Source organism: Numida meleagris, chromosome 1 (genome assembly GCF_002078875.1).
Source record: "Numida meleagris isolate 19003 breed g44 Domestic line chromosome 1, NumMel1.0, whole genome shotgun sequence".
Lineage (NCBI taxonomy): Eukaryota > Metazoa > Chordata > Aves > Galliformes > Numididae > Numida > Numida meleagris.
The window spans coordinates 153,031,189-153,053,462 of NC_034409.1; the positions used below are offsets into that span (position 1 = coordinate 153,031,189).

At 40.4% G+C, this 22,274-nt stretch overlaps 1 protein-coding gene across 4 annotated transcripts in view; it reads right to left on the bottom strand.

Moving 5' to 3' along the window:
• Positions 1–17,674, bottom strand: part of UCHL3 (ubiquitin C-terminal hydrolase L3) — a 39,262-nt gene extending 21,588 nt beyond the window's left edge. The window contains exons 1-7 of one of the 4 annotated variants that reach the window (XM_021417303.1): positions 17,336–17,674; positions 17,164–17,175; positions 9,114–9,242; positions 6,987–7,143; positions 6,533–6,618; positions 5,578–5,625; positions 3,143–3,262 (exon numbers count right to left, since the gene is read on the bottom strand). In XM_021417303.1, the coding sequence (XP_021272978.1) occupies positions 3,143–3,262; positions 5,578–5,625; positions 6,533–6,618; positions 6,987–7,143; positions 9,114–9,242; positions 17,164–17,175; positions 17,336–17,377 (594 nt within the window). In that variant the 5' untranslated portion in view covers positions 17,378–17,674. Of the gene's footprint in view, positions 1–3,142; positions 3,263–5,577; positions 5,626–6,532; positions 6,619–6,986; positions 7,144–9,113; positions 9,243–16,994; positions 17,142–17,163; positions 17,176–17,335 lie in introns of those variants that run through there. The other 3 variants (XM_021417313.1, XM_021417321.1, XM_021417330.1) reach the window with 3 other exon arrangements.

The following is a 22,274-nucleotide window of genomic DNA, read 5'->3' on the forward strand; positions in this document are numbered from 1 at the left end:
TTTGTTTCAAGTATCGCTACAAATAATATTTTCTACCTAGAATAGCTTTTCTAAAGCTATCATAGCAAATGATCCTAGCCTGCATATACTGCTACTTTTTCCCTTAGATTATGCCATAACTTCTTCATTAATGATCACCGTAGATCAGATGGCTTACATAGATGCTCTAGCAACCACAGGTTGTATTGTCTTTTTATTATTTTTGAATAATTTTTATAAGAGGGTATCAGAAACATTAAGATTTGTGGTAGCTCAGGGTTTCGGCAGTTTCTGAACTGCTGGAGAGGGCACTGCAAGAACAAAAAAGAAACTACTGCTCAGCAAGATGTGACAGTATAAGGTCCATCTTAAAAGACTGTGCAGTTCTCCAAAGAAGCAGGTTATATTTCCCATCATCTTCAGACATTCGATGCATTATAAACAGAAGTATGTGCCCAACCAAAGGGTTAGGAAAAAAATAAAGACTGCACATCAGCCAAAAGATCTTGAGTAGCTGACAACTCTACTGATGTCAACAACAGCTGCCTTTTAGAAGGAGAGAGAGAGAGAGAGAGAGAGAGAGAGAGAGAGAAAGGGAAAGGGTTTTAAAAAGTAGTGATCTGGAAAATAATGAAAGTTTTTCTTTTGTTCCCAAGAGGATGGTTATCATCACCAGCAAAAGAATCATCATGAAATGGATTTTAAGAAGTCTGTAACTTCTGCTCAAAGCTGAAGACAGAAACCCTGACTACAAGCCACCGGATCCATCCAGCATTATCAAAAGGATTTATACCCTTTTTAGGCATCTTTGGATATGAAATAATGGACATTTGAGGAAGCCTAAGTTCCAGCAACACAAACGTCAAGAGAAAGATTATTACAAGAGTCTTACATCAATTGCCCTCATTCCGATTGGCAATGGAACACATGACAAGAATCAAATCACCCTTGAAATCCCTAGGATCAACACCATGCTTCTCCAGCAGAATTATTCACAGATTTTCCTGTCTGCTACTCTCAAATAATTTTAAACAGAGGAATATCTGTATCACTGTTTTATCTATTTTTTACTACACTAAAACAAATAAGTTGTGGAGTCATAAACTTCAGTAGCTTTAACATAAAATTTGAATTAAATCTGGTCCAAATGTGGCCTAAAAGACAAATCCAAATCCATGATCTTTTTACACTGCAAGTCATTAATTCATTATTGAAATGAAAACTGCTTAACTGTTCTTAAAGACGTCACCTCTTTGAAAGAATAACAAGAAAAAAAAACAGTTTAAGAAAATATTAAAGTATTTTGACAGAAAAAAAACAACAAAAACCAAGTAAAAATCATCTAAACTCTCACATTTCAATATAAAAAAATCTACCATAAATGCTCATTTCTTATACAGTCTATAGTTAGCCACAAGAGCTTTAAATGTGTTACCAAAAATTACACAAAATGGCTAGGAACACAAGCTTGTTGTCGCCCTTCTTGCTGTTTTCTAAACCAGGCAAATGAATCTCAGCTATGTAAGCTGGGAAGCCTGTTAACACATCCATCAAGGCAGAATACTATATTCTTTATAGCTGTTAGTTTCAATCCATTTGCTTAGCAATTCATCATAATACTTCATCTAAATAGATCACACATTAATGATAAGTGCCAGAAGTGAAATGACCACCTCTTTTCTTTCTTACAGCAACCACTTGTTGAACCCAGCAGTTCACTAATATCAAAATTATACAATTATTATCCTGTCAAATAGCTATTTTTCTTTTCCCTCTACTTTTCCTCTTCAGATAGAACTTTTCTTTAAAACACAGAAACTATAATCTAAGTCTGATCCCCAGCTGTTCTCAACCAGAAATAAATCCTACCTGCAGACAAGAAATATGAACAAATGGAATACGTAGATTCTGGAAATATAGCATTGCTTTACTCATGTTACTTCTAAACCTTACATTTCTAGGTAGTCCTGCCTTCTTTCCAGGTTTGAAATAACCACGTACATGGAACAGAAACAAAAGCAAAAAAATCCAGTAGCAAAGTGTATGGGAACTGCTGAGTCACAGCCTGAACCACTGATTGAGCACCTGGAGGAAAGACCCAGTCAGCCCTGGAAGCACAGGTGAAGGCAATTCGCCTGTGTGACCAGAAGGGGTGGAGCCAGGCTCCACCCCCCCCTTAGGCCTCATTTAAGGGCTAACTGCCACTGAAGAAGGATTTCTTGCTGGAGATCCCTCCTTGGTGGAAGCTTTTCCCTGTGAACCAGAATCTTCTGATACCAGCGAGCGATCTACTTCCCTTCCTTTGTAGCACCTTGCTATCATGCTGGTCTTTCTACCTCTTTTGTAACGCCTTTTCCACCATGCTGGTCTTTCTGATCACTACACAAAGTATAAAAATACAGAAATCACTGAGACAAAAAAAACCTGAAGTCCTGATTTAGTACGACTATCAGGAGAAATCAATTATTAGAGACTTTTTTTTAGCAGCATTAACAGCTGAATCCTAAACACCTCAGAAATCAGAGCCCAGAAAAAATATCATCACAGGAGAACTCATCTGTATGCTATTTTTGAATCATCCCCATCTCAAGATTCCGGAAAATTTCTTGTTTTGTTGTTTTTCTCCCCTCTCCTCGAGATAATGACCAATGGTGTGACAGTGCATTTTGCATGAGAGAGAGGAAGAACAGCATCTTGAAAGCAATTGCACAGCCTCTTACGCAAATCTGACTGCCATACTTCCCACTTTGGGAAGTTATTCTATTCACTGCTGAGTTTAAGCAGCATTTTCAGAAGAACTGGAGTTGATGGCAGTATCCAACACCTATTGGAAGCACAGAACTATTCATAGAGTGGGTAGCTCTTAAGAACTACACAAGCCAAGTTATTCATCAAGTTATTCATGCTGTAATAGTAAGCCAGCACATTCTCTTAAAATTTTTAATTCTGTTGAAGACCTGGAAAGGACTTTTTGTTTGCACTTACCATCATTAAGCAACTACATAAGCCACTTTATTCAATGGAAAGATTTCTGTGAAAAATGTCTTTGCTATTCAGTGGTGGGAAGCGTGGAACAAAACCCAAGGTAATTAGGAAGGATAACATATTCTCTTCCAGTGCTCTGAAAGGAAGTTTAAATTCCCAGGAAGTGCGAGAAACTTACCCTGCAGGACAAGTCAACATCCTTGCATGACCTGCATACATTAACTTCAGCATCTTCAAGGGCATGCTGTTCATCAATCCCTTCATCATTATATGAAACAGCAACAGTTAAAGTGCTCTGCTGAAGGGAATAGACTACAAGATTAACTCATGCTAACCCTACATTACATTTGTCAGTACATTCACATTTCACATATTTTGCTTTGCTTAAAAAAAACTGTACTCCAAAGCAAAGCAATTCCTCCTGTGGAGGTGAAAGAGGAGGCCTCACTGCCGACTCAACCATGCTATGGTAGGACAGGATCTTCAGGCCATTAGATCTTTCAGAACAATAACTTGTTTATTTCTTTCTTCTATGGTTAACAGATCAAAAGTATTCTGAAAAAATAGTCCTAGGACATGTATTCTAGCCACTGTACTATCTCAACCTTGGAAACAGAAGGACAGGAAAAAGCTATTTCACCAGTCTAATGAATACCCACATTGAATTACTTTCAGATTCAGTTATGCAGAATGGAAGAGTACATATCTGGAAAGGCCACTACTTATTCTCTATTTTTGTTTAGATATGTTTGCTAAGACAATCTTGTAAATTTTTATTACGAAAAAAGTTGGCATCTTTTATCACAGTACAAAAAGATGAAAACTTGCACGATCTCAATCAAGAAACAAATTAATTTGTGGAAATCTAAGAAATTAACTGTCCCTTATACTATTATTACTTAGAAGCTTCCTGAATCCTTTTAAAGACACTCAGGAATTATATAGCCCTTGCATCTTTTTCAATTATTCCACAGCTTCTGTAAGAAGAATACACAGACAAAGTACTCCTTGGATCAATGTCATAGTACACCAAAGCAACTAAATAAGTTTTTTTTGTTTCACAAGCGCCTAAGTAAAAGATTCAGTCTTTAGCAATGTGTAGAACAACCTCCATAACCCCTCTCTTACTGAGATTGCCCAGAATACCTACAAAAGGACTATCTGAAAAGAGACCACAATTTTTGGAGTCTCTCATTTAGAAGACGAAGAGAAATATGAAGTTATGCTGACGTCTTACTGAAATACAGAACCCTCCTTGACTGATTCAGAGAAAGATCAGAAGAGTTTAACAAAAAAAAACCCACAACAAGAAAACAACTCATACCACCATAAAGGAAGATTGATATCAATATTAGAAATGATTAAAACAATTAGGTTTCAACCACAGCTCGCTTTGAATGATTAAGTATAGGTTTCCAGATGGTGGGATGAGGGGAAGCAAAAAAAGTCTGCTTTGCTTTCTTCTGCAGTATGTAGAAGATACACCACAAGCCATAAAGAAAAGGAAAAAAAACGTCACCCACTGCACTTCAGAAAAAGAAGTAGATGAGCCACTGAAATCACTGACAAACAAAGCAGTGCTACCAACAACCTAATCCATTTTTCTTCTGTACAACAGATACTGAAATCTGAACTAGAAAGATGGAAAACTGCTTTAGTATGAACAGAGACAGAAAATGTTGAATGTTAAACCTGCTTATGCCTTCTCAGTGACTGACTGACAGAGTTGTTCTGCTTTTGAGCCTGAAAACAGACCAGCTGGCATGGGAACTTTAATAAACTCTTCCTCCTCTCCTAAAAAAGCAATCCAAAGCAAAACAAAAAAAAACAACAGAAAACACCACATACACGCCTTCCCAAAACTTCACCAAGGTCAGCTTTTTACTCAGTATCAATCTTCTAGCTCAGTGAAAATAAAGGTGTTACACAGATCCTTCCAAACTTGATTTAATTTTTGAGGCTCTGTTCCCATATTCAATGAGGTACAGCAAAGTATAACATGGAGCATGCACAGACTTCACAGGTAAAACAGGAATGGGTTTAATCATAAGTAAAAGAGCATTATGGAGTACTGATCAAGCAGCACAGTAAATCTCTTCATTCCAAAACACAGTTTGTTGTTTCTTTATCTTACAGTGCTCAATCTTTTGGGATAAAAAACTATGAAAATAAATGTTACTGAAAATTAATCTGAAGTAATATCTGTACACAAACAACATGAGTACCACAGTATTTCTTTTCCTGAACTAACACTTTTCAGACTCTTACACAATGTTTGTTTCATTTGTACGGTTACTATGGATTGTACGTCTCCAATGTCCTAATCTCAACTTTCATTAAAGCACAATTTCTGGCTCTTTTACTGTGAAATAAACATTGAAAAGATCATCCGTGTTACATAAAGACCTTACAAAGCCTGTAAAGCTTCATGTTCATTTGTTTCCTCCACAACACCACTTCATTTCATGCCCTAATTGTTGACTGACTCAATGCTGCAAACCAAGCAATAATCTCAGTTTCTCAATAAACCTTTAATACGATTGTTTTAAACTCTTACATTTCACTCAAAGTAGCTATTAACAAATGCTTAAAAAAAGAAAACAAAATGAATACCTCAGTCTGACCTTCATGGGCACTGGATTCATGAGTGACACGAATTGCCTAAAATTAAAGCACATTTCAATCAGGTTTTAAATAAGATACTTAAATAATTTAAGGATCAACATACACTCTTGTTTTTAATCAAATGCCATAGCTATAAGTTCTTTATTTGTCTATTATAAGCACTGAGCAAGTAGACAACAAATGAGGTCCACTTTGAAGGAGCAATTTCATCAGACTCAATTCAACTCAAACACATAACAGTTTGTAATTGCCCTTTAACACACAGAAAACAGTACTAGCAGTGGTTTTGTTACAAATCGGTTCCTGGCTTAAGTAAGCACAACACTTTAGGTACAAGCTGCAATCAGACATCTCGTGTCCAACATTTCTGCAGACCACTTCATCAAATCTCTACTGCTCCTGCTTGTTAGGACTTCCCTCAGTCATATTCAACATCCTCATTAGCAAGAACTTCACAATAAGGTTGAACTGAACTCAGATTTGGAAGTCACCAGGTTTTTTTATTTAGACAGGTGATCATTACCATCACAAGCAATAGCACTGTTCTCACCTTCCATCAGTGGCCAGATCTTTCCATCACATCCTTCGAATCAGCACTAATAACGACCCAACTAAGCAAGCTATCAGCTAGCTCATCTAATTGAAGGGAATTATGAGGAAGAGAGCTTATATTTCAGTTGAACTGGTTCCTTGCGTGCCCTGAAGTGCTAGAGCTCAAGGCATAAATGGAAGGAGGCAGCAGGACTGCCCTTTCAGTTCACTCTGCTAGCAGGTAGAAATACTTCTAACTACCAAAGCAGGTATTTTTGCAGCAACTATCTCATCACAAGCTCACACAAACTCTTGATTCTTTAAGTGGTTCACTGGATCAAGCCCTAAAGACAGCACTTGCTCATGCAAATAATTCTTAAATTGTTTAAAAAGGAAAAAAAAAGATACTAACTTCGTAAGTTTCTAGATATTTGGCCCTCTCTTCAGGCGTCATAGATAAAGAATCTTCTAGGAACTTTTTCAGTGACGAATTGGTTTCTTAAATATAAAAAAAAGACATACATTAACATATTTTGCATCATGCTTTAGCTCCTACATCATTCAAATCTTACAGACTGCTCAAATCCAACAGAAGATTTAAAGATATAATTACATTTACGACACAAACGCCTACTGCAAGAGGAATTGCTACCTGCTGCAGATTGAAATGTTTTGAGTGCTCTAGACTTGAATTAGTGTGAAATACTGGTTTTATAATTACAGGCAGAAGCTCTCTTTCAGCAGAGATGCACAATAATGTTCAGAGAAAATAGTACAAAACTCATCAGTCCCTCAATACCTTCCCCAGAAGTAAGAGGGAAAAAAAACAGCAACATAACAAAAACAAGCAACCAAAAAACACTTACCAAAGTTCATTTTCTCTCTGTTGTTGGCAATAGCATGAATTAGCCCAATTGTTCCACAAGCATTGTTAATAGTCTGCTTCATGAAATACACTGATGATTTGACATCTTGCCCCTTAGCTTTTATCCTCTCTTCTTCTTCTGTTCTGAAGGTTTCATACTAGAATGAAAGTTTTAGAATTTTCACAAGTTATATAGATACCAGCTACATTATCCAAGCAAAAATAAGAAGCAACAGCTGTCTCGTAAAACCAAAACCCATCTTGCAACTCTTAACACTTAACAGAAGCGGCAGAACCAGTATATGCAGACTTGCTCAACTGAAAAACTCTGCATCACATCTGTAGCAGAAGAAAAAGTCGCACTTAAATAATCATCTTTAAAAATGTGTGTTATCTAACAGCACTTCAAGAATGTTCAAAATATTTCCTTGATCTGAGAAGCTGTCATCATCTCTCTTCATACCAACATAAAGTTTTGAAGGATAGAGTTCTCAAAAGCTTTATCAAGCAAACTGTAATACTTCAGATGCTTAACCAGCATGAAGCATTCTTATAAGTTCCATCTTTTTATATTGCCCTTTTTTGCAGGAATATTAAGTAAAAATCATATAATGCTCATAGCTTCAAAATTGCTCTTTAAAAGCCATAATCATAAGGTAAAGGTTTATTTTTCAGTAGCAATAAGGACAATTTGGTTTGATTGGACAACCTCAAATACTATTGTAAAGCTCATCACTGATTAAGAGCTAGCAAAGAAAATCCGTTATGTTGCACAGAAGGGTTTTTTCCTCCCAAGCTGCCACCTCAAATAGAGCAGGATGAAAAAAAAAAACCCAGAACAAACCCAATGTAAATGCTCCAGAAGATGCTGCTGTTTCCTCCTCCTCTTTTGCCTAGCTCAGTCCATTTGCAGACACAAAATACTGAAGTAGATGGACTTCTTATGTAATTATTATGAATAGTTTGAATGTCAGAGTAAGGAACACATGAGAATTTTTTCTCAGACACTATTTACAGTCAATGACATACAGTTATTTAAGTTTTTCCAGCATCAGGATTGCACACTGCAGTTTGTCCCAGTGTTCTGAATGTTCTATGTGATAGCAAGTGCTTATCAACAAGTTAATAAGAATAGTCTTAACTAAGGAAGAAAAATCATGAAATGCATCATACAGATCAGATTAAAGAAGCACTACAGCTGCCAATCATTCCCTGTCAAAAAAAATCATTGCTGGAAATAATCAAAATATGATTTTGAGCAAGGATTGACCCAGATCACCTCAAGAGTTTCCTTCCAACGTGGGTTATCCCTTGATACACATTCACTGCAAGGAGGCTCAAAATGCCCAACACTCACACTATTCCCCCTCTGCCTACAACCTATAATGCAGACTAAACAAGTCATTAATCTTTAAACAAGACAACAACCCTAAGGTTATCCGTATGCTAACAAGGGTATCCAGCCCTAAAAGCAAACTGATATATACTGAGGGGAAGGGAATGGGTGGTAGTAAGCAGTAAAACCATACGTACTCTTCCACCTTAAAAATAGACCCCAACATTCCAAGAAATAAAAGCCATACTGGTACCGATGACTGAACTGAAGATGACTGAATTTTTGTCAGTGGCACAAAACAAAAACTCAAGAAATACTTGCAATTGATAATGTCCCACACTCCACCTCTTATTTTGCTCATGTTATTGAGGCTTCCTGCTGTAAGTAGCAGAACCGTGCCATTTCACAGTGTGCAGTTTAAAATTCTCAATTGTCTGCAAGAGAGAACTATGTAATGTATTTCTCTTCTTCCCCGCTCCAATCAAAACACTTGAAGATAAACTGGAAATATACACATCAGATTATCAAAAGAAAGTTACGAACGAAGCATTTTGCTGTTTGTTTCTAATCAAGCAGCCTCTAAATAAGGTTTAAGTCTCATTTTCATTCCAACACCAGAGCACAAGATTCATATTAACAGGAAAGGCCCTTAAAAATCTTATAGTTCCAACCTCTCTGCCATGGCCGGGGCTATTTTCCACTAGATCAGGTTGCTCAACTCCCCTATCCAAGTGTTCATTCCCATTTCGCTTACAACAAAAGTGACCAGCTCATTATTAAATTAACACTTACCTTTTCTGTTATTGGAAAGAGAAGTAGCACTGCACATACAGGTCTTGGCACCATGCTAAGCAGTTCTGGTTCCATACCATAGACATCTACAAATTGCCAGTCAGGATGTATACCTAACTGTTTGAGAAACTGGAAAAGAAGATACAGAGTAATACTAAGTGAGTAGTCTAACATACGTAAGAAGCAAAATTCACTATTTACAATGTGAAATACAATGCATCATCACATACTTTCCAAAATCTTAGAATAAAAGAAGATTTAAATTGTGCTAAATCGGGCGGAATAGCATTGACAAAGACACACAAAATCCCCATGTTTTACATGTCATATATAAAAGCTTAAATAGCTTTATGAAATGGAAGAAACAGTATTCCTAGCACTGTTTACTAAGGCATTAAAGCATTTCATCCATTTTGAAAGTTCTTTTTTGTCACCTATAAAGTACTGAATGTTCACTTTAACTAGAAATCACGGGTCAGAACATATGTGAAGAAACTTATGGTGTTACTTCACGACTCCTTCAGAATATCTGACGCCAGTGCTCATATTGGAGGTGCTGGGCTTCAGCAATTCAAAATTGGGGTCTTTGATGGTCTTATGAGCAGAGACACAAGAGTGTACCTTTTCCTAGGGGTACCTTTTAAAATGTCCTTTTACAGCCCTTGAAATCAAGAATCCTTTGAAATGATGACAGAGTAACACATTTTGAAGTGACGAAGATTATGTAATAATCACAAATCTTCAAGTAATCCTCTGTTGCTTCTTTAGAACTTCTTAAGAGTCTAAGTCAAAGGCTTTCCTACCATCATCCTGTACTAAAGCTATGTATCAAAATACAAAAAAGTGATCTTGGATCTGTTACCTAACATGTTGCTACTTAAGAAAAGAAAGAGCGACTATAACATCTATTAAACTTGGACAACCATACCCTAAAGCCCAAGTGCTTGATTATTTTAAATCAGATATTCCTCATTTACTTAGGTAAGTTCTGTGTAGAACCACAGATGGTTAAGGAGGCCACCTAGTCCAACTCTCCTGTTCCAACAGGGACAGTGAGACTAGGTTGCTCTGGACTACGTCCAAGAGGCTTTTGAAGATCTCCACAGCCTCTGTGGGCAGGCTGTGCCAGTGCTCCATCACCCACACAGCACAGAATTGCTTCCTGGTGTTCAGAAGGAAACCCTCGTGCTCCAGTTCCTGATAGGAAAGATTCTTTTAAAAGAATCATCATGCTTCCTGTCCAATGCTACTTGAAGAAACCTCTTTATTGATACACCTGCATTGAAGATGTTTAAGAAGCCTGAGATAAGCCAATCCATGTCACCTATGCCTTCCTCTTTCTTCCTTCCGTCATCCATCCAGTGAGCAGACCGATATACATGATATACATGAGAATTAAGTAACAGTTATTCCACATTTAAACAGATTCACATTAACATAAGCCCGCAAGAAATATCAGAAGTGACTATTTTTAAAAACAAAATAGAAGAAATGTCTACTTCTAACATGAGATCCCTTCAAATAAGAAGAGAACATTTCGCTTTGTTTTAATCAGCAGCACTGCAGAGTATCTTCTACAAGGGAGGCAAGACAATGGAAAATATTTATATCACTAAGTTCTCTAAGAGAATGAAACTGCAGTTTACAGCCAGTATTTTAAGGAAAGAAATAATTACACTTCACAATTTTAAAATGTATTTCTCTCTCCCCACTTTACAGTAAGGCAAGAAATTAAAGCATCTAAAGGCAATTTAAGTTTGAGCAAAAAAGTTTAAAGAGAATCTTGGGAAAATGAACATGTCTTTCCATGTATCTATATCACCAAACTATACAGTTCAAAGAGCAAGTTCAGTATTTGACTCAGTGTGCATTGCAAAGTATCGAGATTTTCTTTACATAAGGAAATGCAAACTTAGTTTTTCCATTTATTTTTTCCTATACACCTACTGAAGTTGAAGGTTTGAATTGACCATAAATTCAGACAAAAATAGGACATAAAAATGAAAATAGACCTTGATGAAAGACACTAAGGAAATGGTGGTCTTTTATGAATACATTTGTGGGGCTGGGTACAAGTTCATAACCAAGGCTTTGCAAGAAGCTACTCCTTCTGAATAATAGTAAAAACAAGGTACTTCTTACATACGACAAAGAAAATTAATTCAGGAGATAGCTTATGGAATATATCAAGATTTTTTGGTTCTAGGTGGTCTTACCACCTTGTAAGTCTTGCCAAGATTGGAAAGAAAGCCAAATCAATATCTTTTAATGAAGACTGTAAGGAGGGAGCGTGTCTAAGTATTTACTAACCAATGAAACAGAAAGCATTTTATTTTAAATGTCCATTTTAACCCTCCAGATTACAAAGATAATTATCACTTTGTGAATAACAGTAAATAAATCAATCAGGCAGGAAGGCGAGTACATGTATTTGTGTTAAAGTATTGCTTGTACTTCTAGCACTTCTCTTACGAAGCCAATAACAAGTCTTTCTATCATCTTCACTGTTATTCTGAAGAACTGTGGGAATTGTGCAACTGAGAAAACATTGTTTATTATTTTGTAAGTTTACATGAAAGAAGAATGCAAAAATCTGACAAGACAAAAAGATAACTACCTAGAAAAATAAGTTAAATCAACAGAAAATCCCTTATATTACAATTTATATAAATATATCTACAGATAGAAGGTTAAGTAACTCATTCTTATTAAACTAATCTATATCACAAATACTAATGCACAACAGTTTGCTTTCAATTCTTTTGTGTATAATTTCTGGAGATATAATAAACCGGTTGTGTTAGAAATCGATATTGTATTGTTTTGGCATTATAAGGATTCATTTCCTAATTCTTTCACTATGACAGTTATGAAGTTTAAAGGAAGAGATAATTTTTCAATACGGTTTAGAGAAAGCATCTTCCAGATCATTAATCCAAGTATATTGTCACTTCACAAACAGCTGTAGAAACTTAAGTTCTATACTGCAGGTCAAAAGTCAATACACAGCTATAACTTATATGAAGTGCTTCATTCCTCTTTACCAACAACTCCTCATTTAGAGTGGCCACAATATGGTCTTATCGAAACAACAGGTGCCCCACTATAATAAACTTACTTGGGAAGTTCACTATCTATTGCAAGTTCTTTAATATCCTCAAACACTATTTCAGGACCTCACAAAAAATTCAAGGAATATGGCTCAATTATAATCACATTTTTAAATTTAATTTTGTTTTTATTATTTAAACCTGTCGTGAAAAGAAAACACAGCCTCGTTTAAAATGTGATACAAAATCACAGAATGATAGAATTGCTCAGGTTGGAAAGGACCTTCAAGATCATCAAGTCCAACTGCAACCTAACCATACTACTGTAACTCTAACAACCCACTGCTAAATCATGTCCCTGAGCACCACATCCAAATGGTTTTTAAACACATTCAGGGATGGTGACTCAACCACCTCCCTGGGGAGAGTGTTCCAGTGCTTAACAACCCTTTCTGTAAAGAAGTTTTTCCTGATATCCAACCTAAACCTCCCCTGGCGCAACTTGAGGCCGTTTCCCCTTGTCCTGTCACCAGTGAGAAGAGACCAACCCTGCTCTCACTGCAATCACCTTTCAGGTATTTGAAGAGAGCAATGAGGTCTCCCCTCAGCCTCCTCTTCCCCAGACTAAACAGCCCCAGCTCCTTTAGTTGCTCCCCATATGGCATATTCTCCAAGCCCTTCACCAGCCTTGTTGCCCTTCTTTGGACCTGAACTTAGAACTGATATAACTTACACCCAGGAAATACTTCTCACAATTCTGTTTCTTCAGTATGTTTAAAAAAAAGCAGCGCTGACTCACAGAGCTCCTTGTCTTCACAATAAAAGTTACGTATTTCCAATGCAATCCACCAAGCAGTTTCAAACTTTGTACTCACTATGACAGGTGCCTTTGAACCAGGACCATATCAACACACAGACAGCAATTCAATGCGCTACACAGTAAGCTGGACTAAGCAGCTGACTCGGGTTTCCTCTGAAACCACTCTTAGTGAGCAAAGCTTCAGAAAGCTCTGATGCTGAGTCCTGAGGTGGAGCTATCAGGTCAGTGACTCACAACAGGCAACCACAATACGCTGGGAAAAACACGTACAAAGTTTCTGCGCGTCGCCAGTGCTTTCACTCCAACACAGTAGCTCACCTGTGAGGACGCTCACCTGTGAGGACACCCACCATCAGCGCACTTCAGGAACTGCACGCGCTGCCTCTCCAGTGATTTTAGTCAGCATGGTTTTCATTTGGAAAAGCTTGCACGACAGAGTTGCAAACACAGTTCATAAAATGGAAGACCCTCTAGGAAGAATAAAGTTCGTTTTCCCAAGATAACTAATTGATCTCTGTATTTGTGTGATGCCCTTGAGAAGCGTGTCCCCTGACTGGACAAGGAATGGCTGTATCCAGCTTCTGCCATTCATTCTGTATTTTCTGATCTTGAACTCCCCCAAAAAGTCACCAGTGTCAAGGAAGACCGTGGACTAAATTTCTTTTTGTAGCTGACTCTCACAGCATTAAAGGATTAAAAACAGGACCAAAGGCCTGAAAATAATGCTGGAAGGTAACTAAGACCTGGAAAATAAGCCCTATTTGCTCTACAGTCAACTTTGCATAGTTTAACTCTGCACTACCTGAAGCCACTGTTGGAGCTTCATGATCAGTTCCAGTCAGCTAGCTGTATCTAGATAGAACAAAGGCATGAGTTGGTGGCACTGTACCTTATCTAGGAAGCAAGGATGTTTCTTAGAACACGGGAGAACAAGAAAGACAAATTTATCTACCAATACTACCTTGCTGTTTATCTACACTTCCTAGGAAATTGATCAATGATTGCAAGCCAGTCTGAAATGGAGAAATCAGCTTCTGTCTGATCTTTTCACTCCCAGTGCCTGTAAGCAGTCTGGCTTGGTTTTGGTGGTAGAAGAAACTGGGAACAAGATACGCAGACGGATACCATCTTATAAGCAGAGGGCAAATAAAGCCACTTTCTTTCTCCCTCCCATCAGCAGACATTTCAGGAGAGGTTGATGAATAAAGGTAGAACAGGCCACTTGCAGCCCCAAGTTTTCCTGACATCACTGTTCACAAACTGGAGCTTTGCAAATGTTGAATGATTGACTCTTTCTACACTGAAGGTGGACTGACAGTTCTTGGTAATCCATTCCATCAGACTGCAGAAGCGGAGGAAAAAGAGCATATTATGATAAATCAGCATTGCATTATGCATTTTCTCTTAAGGTTACTACAGATACTACACTGCACTTGATCTCACCCAGAAGGCCAAGAAGCAGCAATCCCAGATACCTGTACAGACATGGAGAAGAACTCAACGAGAGAAGCCCCTAAGAAAAGGACTTGGGGTTTTTGGTGGCCAACGGGGTGAGAGATGATCATCCCCCTCCACTCAGCTCTTGTGAGGCCCCATCTGGAGTACTGCGTCCAGGCCTGGGGCCCTCAGCATAAGAAAGACATGGAGCTCTTGGACTGGGTCCAGAGGAGGGCCACTAAGATGATCAGAGGGCTGGAGCACCTCTTCTATGAGGAAAGGTTGAGGGAACTGGGCTTGTTCAGCTTGGAGAAGAGAAGACTCCAGGGAGACCTCATTGTGGCCTTCCAATACTTGAAGGGAGCGTATAAACAGGAGGGAGAATGACTGTTTACGAGGGTGGAAAGAGATAGGACAAGGGGAAACGGTTCTAAACTAAAAGAAGGGAGAATTAGATTCAAGGTTAGGCAGAAACTTACTCAGAGATGGTGAGGCACTGTCACAGGCTGCTCAGAGAAGTTGTGGATGCCCAACCCCTGCAGGTGCTCAAGGCCAGGCTGGATGTGGCCCTAGGCAGCCTGAGCTGGTGGGCGGCAGCCCTGCTCATGTCAGGGGGGGTAGAAAGCAGATTATCTTTAAGGTCCCTTCTAAACCAAGAAGGCAGTATATTCTGAATGAGTCACTGCCATTGGAAATCTTTAAAGCTAAGAAAGATTATTTGTGTTTATACTTACCAGACAGTTTCAAGATCTTTACATAATTCCAATGCATTTGCACAAAGAAGGTCCTGTGTACTAAGGAGTTCTAATCACAATGTAATACTTAAGAATTCACACACGTTATAGCTTTGAAATTTTGTTTAAGAGTTCATTATCGCACCTATCAACAGTACCAACATTAACATGAGTGGTACATTCCAAGGACAATCTAATACTCAAGTAAAATAAATAAAATAACATTAGAAATTCAAAACACACAAAGCAAACAAGCAGAAAAAAGAACCCACAAAGAAGCACGTGGCTAAAGGTCCACAGAAGATGCGTGTATTAACTTATTTCTAGACACACAAACAACAGCCATAAGAAATATACCGTATTATTTTCATCCTTAAGAATTCTACAATGGAGTACAAAGTGACACACATCACAACCCAAAAGAAAACAAAACAACCGAACAGAATGTGTCCTTGCAATTAACAGGATTATTTCAAGACATGTTTGTAACTTCATTTGAACGGCAAATTACTATTATTATTGTTTTAAACGCAGGCAGGATATGAATAACTGGTGACTAACAGTCCTGTTATACAGTTTACCAATATAAAAATATTGCATGCTTAATAATGCAAGGTGTACTCCTATTTAATACAGACCTTAAGTTTTTCTTTTTTTCTTTTTCTTTTCTTCCCAGCAAAAGAAGATATGCCTCAGTCTAAAATTCTAAATAACGATGACTGTTGCTCAGTTAAGGATGGAAAAATACATTAAAAATCTAACTCATCTAAAGAGGCGGCCCTTTCCATAGATACTGAATCCTTTTGAAGTGAAAATCACATATCTGTGCCCCTCCACAATGAACCAATATCATCTGTCATGAATGCAAAGCCTAAGAGCAAAGGAGGCTTTGAAAAAAAAGAAGTTTCTTTAACATGCTTGTAGGATTTTTTCCATACAGCAACAAGGCAACCATAGAAGATTTGGAAAAAAGTTACTTGCTCTTCCTCCTTGATTTCTAATGTACAGCTGGTAAGACTTAATTTGTACCACAATTAACTCACCCCAGCATCTGGAAGGTGAGAAAAAGAACAGTAGAATTGCAAGTTCCCTAGTGTTTATTCATAATTATTTTCTTCTAAACTGGAATTTAATCACTGAATTTCAATATTTTTTAAAGATCTGAAACACGGAAAGTAAAGCTCACAGCAAGGGCTGCTACTTTTAACTCAAGGCTGGGATTAAAAACTTCTTGAGTTGCTCCACAGCAGTAATAATACAGGAATTGTAAAATTAGTTCTAAGAATGTCACCTTACTGCTGGAAGCTTCATAATCTTTTGACTCCAACACTATCTGCAGCAAAATCAATAAGCCTGCTGGGATCAACATCTGATCTCCTGTGCTTGTTAGAGATATTCAGAATTATGGCTGAGTGCAGAGCAGGGCAGGGCTGCAGTATGGGTATTTTTCCTCCATCTGGTTTATCCAGCACTTACACTCTTTTGTGAACACGTTTCCTTTCTCAAGTGTGGATTCTACTGCGCAGGCAAAACCAAGAGCAACAAATTACACTGATGTAGTCATGAGTAAGTGTAAATATGGTAAAATATATAATTTCTTATTATCAGCCAAAGGAAAAGGAAACTGCAACACATTAATGTAAGCAGATCCATACGAGTACACAAAACCATCACGTCCAGATCCAAAACTGATCTATAAACCTATAATAATGTTATCATAAAAAAAGAAAAAAGGCAAAACCCACCCTAAAGTACACCAAGGATTACCTTGGTTAACAGCCCGACCACCTCCCCGCTGCAGAACATACGTGTTCTCTGTTCCTTTACCAAGCGCCCTTACATTGCACCACGCACACCCAGAGGTGTCCCGGGAGCTTCCTGGAGGCCCGGCTCCAGAAGGCGGAAGCTTTCCTCTCGTAGGGGAGGCACGAGCCTCTGCCACACCAAAATGAAAGCCGGCGGGCCTGAGCTGCAGGGGGACCGCGTTACCTCGGACAGAAGGCGCTTACCTGATTGGTGACCTGAAAAAAAAAAAAAGAAGAAGAAACAGAGAGGGGTTACGAGCGCACCGGAGCCTACGAGCTAGCACCCACCCCCAGACACCAGAGACTCCCCAGTCCCTCCGCCCCACGCAGCGCCCTCCCCCCCGGCCGCCCCCAGACCCCGTCCCGCGGCACTCACGTCGGGGTTGGCCTCCAGCGGCAACCAACGATGCGGCTCCATGGTACAGGGCAGCACGACGCTGACGGCGCCCAGCGCCGACTCGCCTCAGCGCTGACCCAGGGCCGCGCCACCGAGCCGGGCGAGACCGGGGGGAGCCGCGGGAGAACGCAGCCCTCCCGCACCTCCACGCACAGCGCACCCGCCCTGCCGAGCAACGAAGCGAGACGCCCCGGAACCCACCGAACGCCTTTCCCCCCGGGTGCTCCCGCACAACGACGCTGAGAAGATTTCCCCCTGTCCGCCCCTCGGCTCCCCCCGGCAGTGGACTCTCCCAGCGGGACACAGGGTGGTGCTTCAGCCGCCCCGCCCCGCCCCGCCCCGCCCCGCGCTCCTTCCCGTCCGCTGAGGCCTGCGCGGCGAGCGGCAGCCACAGGGGGGCGCCCCAAGGGCCGCCCCGCGCCCAGAGCGGTTGGAGCCCGGCGGCAACGCGTGCCGTTGGAGCGGGGTGGTCTTTAAGGGCCCTGCCAACCCAAAGCGTTCTGTGGTTCGGGGTTCAGTTTTCATCAGCTGGGCAATGCCGTGAGAAAAAGGGGTGCGGAGTTGTAAAGGACAGTGTTGAAGAAAACACATTCGCAGAAGTGCAGTAATCAGAGAGGATGATGGGACAAGAAGGTTCAAAGGGAATCGGTTTTATGGTGCACTCACAGCAGTGGCAGTGAGTTGCCTCACTGCAGTAGTGAGCTCCATTTTCTCTTCTAAAGCTGCAAATCCCCTCAGACCTTCCCACCTCAGAAACATAGATGGTCACTTCTTGCCCTTTGGGCTAAGATCAAGCAAAGCGTAATATAGATAGATGGATGGATAAGTAGATAAATATACCATACATATACATATGTCAGATTGTTATATCTCCTTTAAAATGAATTCAGAAAAGAGCAACAGTAAAGGAGGGGGCTACAAGGTGTTTTACCTGTGAACACGCAACAAGCTGTTCTTGCGTGAGTTTGCTCTTTTGAGGCTGGTTGCCATCTCCCAGCTGGCCGCACAAATATTCCTGAAAGAAAGAGTGCTGGTAGCCAGGGTGCCTGCCTCCTGCCCTCTGCTTGGAGCCCTGCCAGCACGCAGGGAGTGGGAGGCAAGAAGTTGTAAGCAGCAAAAGCAACCACACCAATGTCCCTTCAGTGGACCACAAGGGATCTGCCACCTGCTTGTCGTCACGGGGTCTGTGTGCTTGCGAGAACAGCTGCACATTCATTGCACAGGGTGGATGCCTGGAAAAGCTTTTTGTGAAAGCCTTGATTTGGATCTCAAAGCCTTCATGTCCAGCCTTCATGCCCATGAACAGATTCAGAGCAGCGGGATGCCAGTGGCTGAGCTGTGCTTATGCCCAGAGTGAGCAGACAGGGCACAGGAAAGAGAGATGCTGTGCCAGCTTACAGGCAAACCACAAATCCCACAAGATCAGGAAGGAGTGTAATGAGAGCAAACAGCGTTACTCCAGAGACAGAGCATCAAGCTGACAGGAGGCCAGGAGAGACAGGAGGTTGTAGACACCACACAGCTGAGGCCCTGGCATTGGAGAAACGCAGCTGGTATCAGAAATGCTTTCGGCCTTCTGTCTGAAGAGCTTTATGCACAACTTCGTGTAGTTCTTTAGTGAGTGCTGAGGTAAATAGTGCCCTATTCTGTATGTTACATTTGTGAAATGGAGTAAATTACCTAAAGTAGTTTTTATTTTACCCCTGTTATTACTAAGCAGGACTATTGTTACATGCCTCTGCCTGAAGATTCTCTATTGACCTATAAATAACATCATAGCGCATCTCTTTAGCAATGCAGACTATTGCTGGCTCATGAGATCTGTCTCTTTCTATACAAAGTGTCTCCTCATATTAAGCTCTCAGTCCTTCTCTAGCTAGAAGATGGGCCTCTACTCTCAGATTGCAATCACAGCCATAACCTATCTTCCTCTGCCACACAAAGCTTCAGGAATTATACTTACAGAAGGCAGAGCTATCTAAACACAGGTTAATACTGTGGATGGACTGACTACCTGAAATCATTAAATACTTAACCACCTGCTTCTCCAAATTGAAAGAACTACAAGTATGTTTGCAGAAAATACTGAATTAGAGGAGCTGTTGACTCCCTGGGGAGCAGAGAGGCCTTTCAGAGAGATCTTGACAAATTGGAGGGCTGGGCAATCACCAAATGCATGTAGTTCAACGAGAGCAAGTGCTGGATTTTGCACAAGGATATATGTACAGACTGGGGGACAAGGAGCTGGAGGGCTGTCATGCAGAAAGGGATCTGGGGGTGCTGGTTGACAGCAACTTGAATATGAGTCAGCAGTGTGCCCTGGCAGCCAGAAGGGCCAGCCATACTCTGGGGTGCATCAGGTCCAGCACTGCCACCAGGCAAGGGAAGGGGTTGTCCTCCTCCGCTGTGCTGATGTGGCCTCACCTCACAGGTGAGGCTCTACAATAAAGTGCAGGTTTGGGCACAACAATATAAGAAGGACATAAAGCTATTAGAGTGCATCCAGAAGAGGGCTACAAAGATGGTGAAGGGTCCAAAGGGCAAGATGTGTGAGCAGCAGCTGAGGTCTGCTCAGGCTGGAGCAGAGGAGGCTGAGGGGAGGCTTCATGACAGCCTATAGAACAGCACGGAGCTGCATCAGGGGAGGGTTGGGTTGGGTGTCAGGAAAAGGTTCTTCACCGGAGGGTGCTCAGGCACTGGAACAGGCTCCCCAGGCCAGTGATCATGGCACCAAGCTGCCGGAGTTCAAGGAATGTTTAGATAATTCTTTCAGACATAGGGTTTGGATTTTAGGTGGTCTTCTGTAGACATAGAAGTTGGACTTGGTGATCTTTGTGGGTCCTTCCCAAATGAGGATATTACATGATTCTATATCTACAAAAATAACCCCAAAACAAATCAAAATTTCAGCAAATGATTTGGAATGATTCTATAATTACCAAACCACCAGCACGTTCAACTTCACATTATCTCCACATCTTAGAAAATGAATAAAAAGTAACAAATATTAGTCATATTGCTAAAGGCACTAGTGAGAGACTTGATGAAATTGTAATATAAATAGTATGTAAACTTCAGTAGATAACATAGAAAATTATTTAAGTTACCTAAGTTAAGAACAAAAAGATTGTTAAGTCATGTCCCTGCTATCACAGGCAGATCTTACGTGTACGTACATTGCAAGTGTTTTGACAGTCATGAGGTCATAAAGACACATATTAGTCAAAAATATTTGCACACTTTAATTAGATACTTTAAAAGGGAGAGGCTATGTACCATAATGTATAAAGTTCATAAACACACATATCACGTTGCACAATAATTTCCTTTTGCCTGAAACATATTCTAAATTATTTAATTAAAATTTACTGGAAATAGATAACTTTAAACCAGGCAGAAATACTGTGTGATGAGTTACATTTTACTCATCAGTCACAAACAGTCTTACAGTGGATCTACCAAAACTGTAGCATTATGACACAGAAAAAAAACCAAACACTTAAAACTGATTGCTAGAAGAAAAAAAATCAAAGAATATTTACTATTTTTAAAAGCTGAGACTGCTGAAGGATCAGTGTTTATTTTAGGGTTTCAGACACACCCTAAACTTACTGGATTCAGTGGGGAAACACTGCTGAAGATGGTTCTAGCTGCAGTTTTATAATAAGCGGCTATTTTCTCATGGAACTGAAGACCCAACTGACCTATGCAAATCATTCATGGGCTGCAGTTTACTGACAGATGAATGGATTCAATGATCCACCTGCACAAAGTATAGTTGCTCAGTGTATCTGTAACAAGCCCAATACACTCTATGTTCTGCACACACACTCAATAGCACATGATTAATGTACCCCAAACTACTAATCCCTGGAGAACATCAAGAAAACCCCAGGGCCAATTAACAACAAACCAAATGGAATTAACAGCCTGCTGCACCAACCATGTGTGATTTGCACAGAAATTGCCTCACCTCTGTTCCTGGGAAGATCATGTGACAGATCCTCCTGGAATACATGTTAAAGCACATAAGGGAGGAGCAGGTGATCTGAGACAGCCAGCATGTCATCACCAAAGGCAAATCATGCCTCACCAATCTGGTGGCCTTCTGTGATGCAGTGACAATATTGGTGGCCTATAGAAGGACAACTGATGTTATCTACTTGGACTTACACAAGACTTTTGAAGTGATCCCACACCACATCCTTATCTTTAAGGAGAGAGATGGGTTCAAAGAGTGGATAAGGAATTGGTTGGAAAGTAGCAGCCAGAGGGTTGTGGTAAATGGCTCTGTGTCCAGATGAATGCCAATGACAAGTGGTGTCCCCCAGGGATCTGTCTTGGAACCCTTTGGGATCTTTATCAGTGACATAGATGATGGGATCGAGTGCATGCCCAGCAAGTTTGCTGATGATACCAAGCTGAATGATGCAGCTGACACAACAGAAGGAAGGGAAACCTCACTGCAGCATTCCAATACCTAAAGAGAGCTTATAAACGGGAGGGAAAACTTTTTACATGGGTAGATAGCGACAGGACAAGGAGGAATGGTTTTGAACTAAAAGAGGGGAAATTTGGATTAGATGTCAGGGAGAAATTTTTCACTGAGACAATAGTGAGGTGCTGGAGCAGGCTGCCCAGAGAAGCTGCAGACGCCCCATCCCTAGAGGTGTTCCAGAAACATGCAGATATGGGATTGGGGGACACGGGTTAGCGCGCATGGTAGTGACAGGCTGACAGTTGGACTAGATGATCTTAGTGGTCTTTTGCAACCTTAATGATTTTATGATTCTAGGAGCACCTCAAGCTCCCTCCCCAGGCCCCCCCAGAGCTGTTCGGCGACGGGAAGGGAGAAGGAGGCAGAAGGGGCGCGAACGCACAAAGCCCACCCTCCTAGGGCCCGCCGCCGAGAAGACAG